The sequence below is a fragment of the Ictalurus punctatus genome, chromosome 9, assembly GCF_001660625.3.
Source record: "Ictalurus punctatus breed USDA103 chromosome 9, Coco_2.0, whole genome shotgun sequence".
Lineage (NCBI taxonomy): Eukaryota > Metazoa > Chordata > Actinopteri > Siluriformes > Ictaluridae > Ictalurus > Ictalurus punctatus.
In genome coordinates this window covers 11,492,129-11,501,856 of record NC_030424.2, presented here as the reverse complement: position 1 = coordinate 11,501,856, position 9,728 = coordinate 11,492,129, and the positions used below count along the sequence as shown (strand labels likewise).

Genomic DNA, 9,728 nt, shown 5'->3' with positions numbered 1-9,728 from the left:
AGTGTGTATCAATAATCTGTTGACAGCCTTCAATAATAAGGGCAGGATAGGATCAGCTGCCCAGGTGTGTGTGTGTGTGTGTGTGTGTGTGTGTGTGTGTGTGTGTGTGTGTGTGTGTGTGTGTGTGTGTGTGTGTGTGTGTGTGTGTGAGAGAGAGAGAGAGAGAGAGAGAGAGAGAGAGAGAGAGAGAGAGAGAGAGAGAGAGAGCGAGCGAGAGAGCGAGCACAGTTAACAGACTACTCCATTTAACAGACTACCATTTCAATTAATACAAGTATTTTACTGAGGAATAAAGAATAATTATGTATTTACAAGGTTACATGATGAATAAAACACATGAAGGATAAAAAAATTTATCATCATAAGATCTAGAGTAAGCATGGACACTGGTGACTGTGATTTAGACTGAGAGTACCATATCCAGGGTTGCGTTCACGCTCTCTCCCATATGTCTACAATGCACTGTTCCTGCTTTTTAATCTAGCTAGATTGAGACCTTGGGAATGTGGCAGATTATAGTCGCTGACACACACGGCCACTCAGCCAATATATAGAGGAAAAGGGAACATCAGGCCTGATAGATTGTTGCACTGAAAATACCAAGTAGAACATAACTCCTATAAAAGAGTGTTGGATTACCTTTGTTTATCTAATGTCATTTATCATACACAAAGCGGAACTCAATTGAATATAAAAAACTTCAAATGTTAGGGTAAAAGAGCAATTATTTTTGCATGCTATGTAGCATGATTAGCATAATGTTCAAATCTTTTGTAGTTGATTACCCATGTCAAGCTCAGGTGGAAACAGTGCCATTTTGAGTCTAATCTTTTCCTCATATTACTGTATTTTAGTCTTCCTATATGTTTTAAGGTTTCAAAATTCCATTTGGAGTCTTTAAAAAAAATCATGAGGATTTTATGTTTGATCACTTTTCCCATACAAAAGGCATAGGTCAACATTGCAGATGTTTTTTTTTTTTTTTTTTTTTAATAATCTGATCAACATTTTACTCAGAACATAACCCCACATATTATAAGTACATCAAAGTGTACTTCAAACAATACTGTAGCAAGCTATCTTTATTTACAGTATGTACAGTGTTACATTCTAACACAACGTATGAACCAACCACTAAGTGCTTGTAAAAAGTAACAGTGTACAGACTTTAAGAGAAACTTTAGACTTTTAGAGAAATAGTACTTTTTAACGTAGCAATAAAAGAAATTATTAGGTTTAATAAGATTGAAGAACATGTCATCGGTTTTTGATATAGTTTGAGTCCTTGGGAACCCACCATTAATACCACCAAATATGACCAGAATGTGGCTGTTTCTTGTACTAGCATACACTTTATATAGAACCAAATGACACTTAGTGGTTAAGCACATCTTATAAAGTAAAAATAAACATTAGCATATCATGCTTTCTGTATTTTCCAATCAACATGTGAACTTATCAATAAAATAGCAGAAGCTCTAAGTGGGAATAGGAAAATAGCACTAGCTAGGTAAGAGGAGATCCACTGTTTGCCTGTGGTTTCCGAGAAAATACAGAAGAGATAATCGGGATTTGTTTTAAGGAAAGCTACAGAAAGACACAATGCTGTTTGACCAAAGGTTATAAGTACATATCTAAGAGCTCTCTTTCTCTTCTTGGGAGTCTGAGTGTTCCACGCTGGACTTCTCTTCCATTTCTCCTTGTGTTTTGTGCTCGAGTCCCTTGCTAGACACTGTCCCCAGCACTTTGGCACTGTGCTCCTGTGCTTTGGCCCTGAGAGCAGCAATGCTGTTCTCCCTCAGTTCCTCTTTAGACATGGGTGAGTCGCTCCTCCGCTCCTCAGCATCAGTATCGTCAACGGTGGCATTGTTTGGATGCTGAGGGATGTCTGGCTTCCGACTCGATGTGCCTGTCGCTGCCTCCAGTGACTTTTTGTGCATCCCTGCAAAGAACGATGAGGGATTCGGATTTAGAGAAGTGCCTGGGGATTGGAAAGACATTTGAACTGGTAAACGACAAGAGACTAGGGATTAGAACTAGTAAACTAATAGTGTACTAGTGATTTAGTGACAAGAGCTGCAGCACTTTTGAGTACTAGGCTCTAACCCCCATGTTTAGTTGTGGCTCTTTCCTGCATTTTGCATGTTTCTGGTCAGTCAGTGGAAGTTCCTAGCTCGTGTGTGTGTGTATATATATATATATATATATATATATATATATATATATATATATATATATATATATGCTTGGATCCTACTCTAACTTTTAATAAGCACTTTCCAAATAAAGAAATGTGAATGTAATCTGTTGGGTTGATATGAATATTTCCTGATTGTCTTGGAATAATGTTATTATAATCCAATAGGGTTAATGTGTATGTCCTGCACTGCGGATGTCTGGATGTCAAACTTTGTATTCAAAATAGTGGGAATATATAACTATTGGAATATATAACTAATACCTATGGAAATAACGTAGTTATGACCCACACTTGTGTCTCTTGAAGCACATTACTAAGCCCACATTCACTGACAGTTTTGTTCCCTGTTAGCTGATATTGTTAGCTTCAAATATTGTGTCTTTTTGAATGAATAAACAGTGAACTTATATAATTATCATGTATACTGTGATGTTGACTGTGTATGTACGTCTTTAGGTACAGCAAAGTTTTCTGGAAAGCAGAGAAATAAAACTAACAGCTCAGGGGTGCCAGGTACAAGTGTTAAAGCAGGACATTGCTTTGAATATTTTAAATCTCTGTGCATTCTGCAAAGCTCAGCAGTTCTGCCATCAAACTGCATAGAGAAAACTTATAGTTTAATCTAGCTATGAATTGATATAAAAAATTACCCAAATATTTAACTTCCTCACTGTGGCAATACAGCGCAAAAAAATAAAATCAAATCACTGGTTTCATTCTATTTATACAGGTAGCTGTCTGTATACATGCCGGTGAAACAATATAAAAACGTGTGGTTTTGACATGATGAGAATAATAATGAGTGTAGCCCTGCCAACTTTGAGCCAGTTGAGGAAAAAAAAAATCTGAAGTAGCTAATTTTACATTAAGCAAAATGGAAACTTGAGTAATCCTTAACACTGCAAAATTATAAGAAACAACAAACTAATAAATATGCTAACTATTAACCTAAGGCTTGCCAAGATTTTATTTGTATGAAGTTGAGAATAATAAGTTTAAGAATTTAAGACCATGTAGGCACTTTAGCCGCAAATACTGTACATGTACGAAGCATATTAGCATAACTGGTTTTCCATGAGCACAGAATCCCATGAAAAGATAAGTTGTTAACCATCCTGTGGTTATTTATTGTGTGTTAGAGTGTATTAATGACTTCTGCACAGTGATCCTGGGATAGACTCTGGATCCACTGCAACCCTGACCAGGAAAGCTGGCTACTGAAGATGAATGAAGGAATAATGCAAATGACAACAAAAGAACAAAATGATCATGATGATCATATTCTCCATAATTACAATTATAGTCTCCAAAACCACAGATCACTTAGACATAGAAATGCTTCCTGCAAAAAATGTCTTACTAGTCTGAAAATTGTAAGATATCCCCAGATCAGAAGCATCTGAATCTCAAAATGCAATGCTGAAGCAAAAATCTCTCAGTTTATAAATACTTAAGTCTTTCATAATTTTAACCCCCCCTCCTCCCCCCTCCCTTTTCTCTCAGTCTAGTCATAGCCAATTTCCACCTGTGCTCAGGATGCTTAATACACATTGGAAGACAGGAATGCCAACTTTCCCACCCAGGGGTCAGGGCCAATTATGCTGTCTTGGCTATGGCACCATCAGGATTCAAACTCTTACTCTCCTGGTGATAGCACAACTTATTTCTTTATTTATTATTTTTTTTTAAAAATGTGGATTATTTACATACCTAGTAGCCAGGGGGCACAGGAGTCCATAATTCCATCTTTGGCAGACTTCAGTATAGACTCTGGAAGAGGAATGGAGTGACGCACCATGGCCCCATACAACCCATATTCAGCCATCACACTGCTCCGACCCCAACACTTCTCCCTCTTTCTCCATTTGGCTCGACGATTCTGGAACCAGACCTGTGGAGGGGTTAAAGCTTTAGATTAACCCACACTGAAAACCAATGAAATAGTTTGGATGGATGGAAGAATGTGTAGATGGATAGATAGATGGATGGATGGATGGATGAATGTGTAGATGGATAGATATATGGATGGATGAATGAATGGATGAATGTGTAGATGGATAGATACAGTAGATGGATAGATGGATGAATGCATGAATGTATAGATGGATGTGTGTGGATGGCTGGGTGTGTGGATGGATGGATAGATGGATGGATGAATGTGTAGATGGGATAGATAGGTGGATGGATGGATGGATGGATGTGTGTGTGGATGTATGTGTGTGGATGGATGGATAGATGAGTGTGTGGATGGATGGTTGGGTGCGTGGATGGATGGATGGGTGTGTGGATGGATGGATGGAGAAGTGTGTGGATAGATGTGTGTGTGGATGGATGGTTGGGTGCATGGATAGATGAATCTAAAACAACCATTCATTCATTTTCTCCCATGATCAAGCTTTAATAGACTACTATAGAAAAAGAAGGCGTTGCTGATGGTGAAAAAATCCTTTATGATTTCCTCAAATACAGATTTTTCTTCAGCACAGCCAAACTGGCACGCCAAGCGACAAGCCCTTGCACGTGTTCAGATTTCTGGAAATTACAAGTAGGCCATAGCTGCCTAAAATAATGCTAATGCAGATGTTCATGGATGGTAAAGTATCCCACTCCGGTGGCAACGTGTTGAATTGGTCCTCCACCCCTCTTGCACTTATCTAACACGTGGCCCCGCCCCCGGACATAGAGGGCGGGGCAAATTCTACGAACCCCACACAGGTCTATTGGATAAGAAATTATCCAACCATTTTTGAATTTTTTTTGATGATGGCTCTCATTTCATGCAAGTGAAATTACTTATCGGTCGCGGCAAAGAAAAGCGGGCGGAGACAGCGAGGAGAAGCGACCCCTAGGGCATGCCGAGGCTGATTGAAAAATAAGTTAATTTCAGGCCCAATCGATGGTGGACAGGCGGGCAAATATCACGGGAAATTAAACGAGCAGCGCCCAGGGAAGCAGCGCCATTGACCCGCGCTAATAAATTCAATGGAGTTATTTCATCTGAACCTGCGGCGTCCCGTGCCGCGCCTCCGCTCCCCTCGCAACTTAGCGGGCTCGTCTGATTTAACTAATTACACTGGATGAGGAAAATTAGATGGTAATCTTACTTAGAACTGCAAGCAGCTCTTATTTATTTATTTCAGTATTATTTATTCATCGAGAGGAGCCATAATGAGGGCGAGATTAAAAAGGCGCGTCGGCAGATGGATGGCTCGGGTCACCCCGCAATCTCCTTCCGCCTTGATTGCTTGATTAGGTCGTTAGCGCTCTCGCTCCGGGAGCAAAATTGTTTCACGTTCATCATGAGACCGATGAGAAATGATGTGTCCAAACAGCATGGCGAAACGGCAAGCTTTGCTTTAAAGGGTCGTTAGGTGTTGATTGATACAACTCCACCTGATGGACCAAAAGCTGAGCCAAAAAAGAGCGGCTCTGGAGGGCTGACAGTGTATACTGCACACTCTGCACCGCATATCCAGCCAGCACGCTTCTTCAGGCTCACCTGCACTGTATGACACGAGGACGACCATCTTTTCTGGAGCAATAAAAAGAAATAAATCTTAACCTTGTCAAAGCAGCCCAGTTTAAAAAGATTTCTGCATCGCTGCTGGTAATAATCCAGCTAACACTTTCCTGCAATAGCTTGCATCATCATTTTAATCACCCTTGATCACTGTTTCTGCAATATCTGTAGGCGGGTTTTAAACCTGTATTACCCTTATTATAAATACCCTTATTAAAACACCCTTATTATGAATACCTAAAGCTTATCTGTTTGTAGACCAAAGCAATTCTGCGGGTAACAATGAGGTTTTCTGGAGCGAAAAACATTTTATTTATGCTATTTTAAAAAATAAATAATTTATTTTTTTTTTTTAATGTATTTCCCTGTGTCCTAATTTCTAATGTCCTGATTTCTTTTATCTATATGATAAAGAGACAAAAGCGTCCAACAAACACCATTGCTGAATTGCTGGCTTTAAACACACGATGATCAAAATGTGAAAGGCTTTAACTGTGATTAATCTTTTCACAATGCAGCAAAACCGTCCACCAATGAATATGTTTTTAATTTACACATCTAATTATGTTTCTTTTACAACACTGGGGATGATATTAAAAACAATCCGTGAGAGTCAGAGTGAATAGCCATACGCATAGCATTCATGCAAATGGCAAAAAATATATTAACCCAGAAAAAGCGTTCTGTTACAGAGCAAGCAAATAAAATCAGGAAAAATAAATATGTCATTTTACTCATTCTTCCCAACAAACAAATTTAATCCGAACGAACTATTATTTTGGACGTGTAAAGAATAAAGATTTGATCAAATAAGAGGCGACAATGCGTGAAACATATCAACATGGACTAAAGGCAACAGGTTTTAAAACCGAGCTAACTTTTTATTATTATTATTATTATTATTATTATTTAAGACAAAGATAAACAAAATAAAAATTAATTGTACAGTATCTGTAACGGACACGCTGATGAAAGGTTTTCATCTTAAACTTCCTTTCGGGAATCTAAGTAATTTAAGAGGGCAATAATGTACTGTAAAAATATGCATACAAAATTACCGGTATTGTCTAATAATAATAATAGTAATAATAATAATAATAATAATAGTAGTAGTAATAATAAACAACAGTAGTATTGACAGACGTTATTTTATTTCTTTCTTTATATTAGCCGATTATTATTATTATCATTATTATTATTATTATTATTATTATTATTATTATTATGTTTAATAATTACATGTAATTTTTTTTATTGCTTCCACATGTCTGACAGGAAATTACAATTTCCTGTAGTCTCTTATAGAAAATACAGAATTACATAAACTCCGTTTGACAGAAACATAAGGGTCTATATCATGCCTTATTATAAGCTAAATTACCTGTATTCTGTCTTCTGGTAGTTCAGTCTTCATAGCCAGCATCTCTCTGGCGTAGACATCGGGATAATGAGCTTCATTAAAAGCTTTCTCCAGTTCCTCCAGTTGATAAGATGTGAATATTGTCCTATATGATAAGAAATAGCCTATGCTCAGCTGAAATAACAAATATTTAAAACAAACAAACAAACAAACAAACAAACAAACAAAAAAACACTTCCTAAACAATAATCTACATGAAAGAATTATTCTCCATTTAGGCTAGACAAATTAACAGCGCGGTGTTGTGTCTGTTTAAAATGTTGTAACGAAAGCTGATAAACAGCTTATAAGGAAACCATAAAATAAATAAATAATCTAAATTGCCAATATAAAACAAAGGCTCTAGACCTATATTATCCTAACAGTGTTAAAATGCTTGCTTAACAGTGTTAAAGTGTTCGAATATAGATAACCTTCTCATCCTTATCAGCGAGACTCGTTATAAAACTGGTTATAATTACAATAGCGCATATTGCAGTGTGAAGGTACTTAACAATGGTAAGCTAGATCAGTATGTATTACTCTAGCTGTGCTGAATAATAACATTTGCTTCAGTTATTATAGCACCACAAATAGAAAGCTATCCTTCATTAGTATTTTTATAAACCATCGAACAAAGCTGAGATTCCTCAACTCAGTCCTTAAAAAAGCCCCAAAGCTGTATAAAAATGAGCATTCAAATGTTAAACTCGCCATCATATTTCCAGCTAACAGCAAGTGCCCTCGAAGCTGCATGAGGTCTTGCTCTATAAGCTCTTACACCAGCTCAAGAGTACTTTACACTGAGGTAGTGTAGCGACGTTTTCTATTATTCCCTTTATGTTACTAAATGAAATATAAATAATATAGATCTACTAATAACAACAATAATAATAAGTATTATGACTACTATTATACTATATTATAGGCATATATATATATATATATATATATATATATATATAAATATAAAACACATTAATAACTCTGATAATATTTCCAAGAAATGTTAATTAAAATTTAGCATTTGAAATTCCTATCAGTGTCAGTAAATAATGATGACTACTTTATTTACAGATCATTCTCTTCAAATGCCTATCAAATGTTTACATTGCGGTGGTTAACTGGTATCAACTAGTCACCAGTACAAATTGCTCGGGAAAGTAATATATATATATATATATATATATATATATATATATATATATATATATATATATATATATATATATATATATATATATATATATATTAACTAATTAATTTATTTAAAAATGTATAAACCTTAGATCTGGCCGTAGCAATACATTTAATTCAGTGAAAATTCATCTCTCTATACATGCTTCTGTAAAATAATAAAGCTATGAATAATTACCTATGTCGCCTCTTCTTTCGCTTCTTGCTCTGGCCCAGGGAAGACTTGCATGTTTTTCGTTCACTCGAAGAAACATCCTCTGAGTCTATAAAATTCAGAAGCATATTGTTTGCGGCCGCAAGAAGCAACTTGATGTTTCCGAATAAGCGCCTCTGTGGAGCAGAGTTTTTCTGGCCTATTGAACTCATCAACATCAATTACCTCAAAATAAATCCATGACTCTATGTGCAGTGTTACTGTTCTGCTGATGTCGAGAATGACATTCATTTAAATATTAAATGATATTGACTCGCCAGTAGCCAATAATTAGTCTCAAATCTTGACATAAACAACAACAACAACAACAACAATAATAATAAGAAGATGAAGTAGGTGATGCAAAAAAAAAAAATGCTTAAGTTTGTCACACTCTTGCACCTTGTATGAAGATGCAAGAAACGCAGAAACACCACAAATGTGTAGCACAGCAGGTTGTAGCATCCACCCCACGAGGTCCGTGATGTGTGTGAGAGAGACATAAGACTCGTACCTGAGCTGGCAGACTGTCCGGCTTCCTGAGGTGCTGTTTTGTTGAGAGGTTGGAGATGGACGTTCTGCGCGTCTGACAGGACCTCCAGAAACGAAGGCTGCCTGTAGAAGGACGGAATACCCCCGGGTCCGATGAATCCCATACCAACCCCGACTGCGGCGGGGCCAAGCATGGAGCGCGCGGCCAGTAAGTGCGCGCCCCCGGGGATGGATTCCAGCGCGCTCCGAGGCGCCGAGGACGCCTCCTTATTCAACCCCAAAATCTCCTGGATGCCGAAGCCCGTGCATCTGGGTGCGTGTGATGTAATGCTCTTTGACAAGTGCGGGTTGCTATTCCCTCCGTTTTCAGCTAATTTGGGTTTGTTCAAACTCTCCGATAACACAGCCCCTTCCTTCCCCGTCATGGTGCCTTTGAGGATAGTCCCCGTTTCCCTTGTGCACAGGAATCCACCAGTGCAAATACACGCGATCCCCCCAGAAATTCTCCTTTTATCCAAAAGGTCCATCCCTACAAGGGCCCGAAGTCGGCAGCCAATCACCTGCGAGCAAGACGCTCACAATTTCATCGAGTCTCCCGCGCTCAGTACGCATTTGATCTTTTTGTCGAAATGAGATTTGGTTTAAACAGTCTATATTCCCAACGAAAAATAGTCGACATGTTCAGTCGTAATAGCAACATTTCATCCCAAAGACATTTGATACCACA

General features: G+C 37.7%; 1 protein-coding gene across 2 annotated transcripts; it reads right to left on the bottom strand.

The window, feature by feature from the left end:
- Nucleotides 1-996: 996 nt before the first annotated feature.
- vsx2 (visual system homeobox 2) lies at nt 997-9,728 on the bottom strand. Of its 2 annotated transcripts, none has more exons than XM_017475452.3 (5): nt 9,024-9,728; nt 8,495-8,579; nt 7,102-7,225; nt 3,911-4,091; nt 997-1,981 (listed from the first exon to the last, which is right to left on the bottom strand). In XM_017475452.3, the coding sequence occupies exons 1-5, from the start codon at nt 9,526-9,528 to the stop codon at nt 1,635-1,637; spliced, it is 1,242 nt and encodes a 413-aa protein (XP_017330941.1). In that variant the 5' UTR covers nt 9,529-9,728; the 3' UTR covers nt 997-1,634. The 2 variants fall into 2 exon arrangements, with proteins under 2 accessions (XP_017330941.1, XP_017330942.1); XM_017475453.3 differs by having other exon boundaries at nt 997-1,942.

Coding starts and splice junctions, on each gene's coding strand:
- vsx2 (XM_017475452.3), bottom strand. CDS start 9,528: ATGGACCTTTTGGATAAAAGGAGAATTTCTGGGGGGATCGCGTGTATT. Junction 7,226..8,494: donor CGAAAGAAGAGGCGACATAG/GTAATTATTCAT, acceptor CTTATCATATAG/GACAATATTCACATCTTATC. Junction 1,982..3,910: donor CTGTGCCCCCTGGCTACTAG/GTATGTAAATAA, acceptor TCCAATCCCCAG/GCACTTCTCTAAATCCGAAT.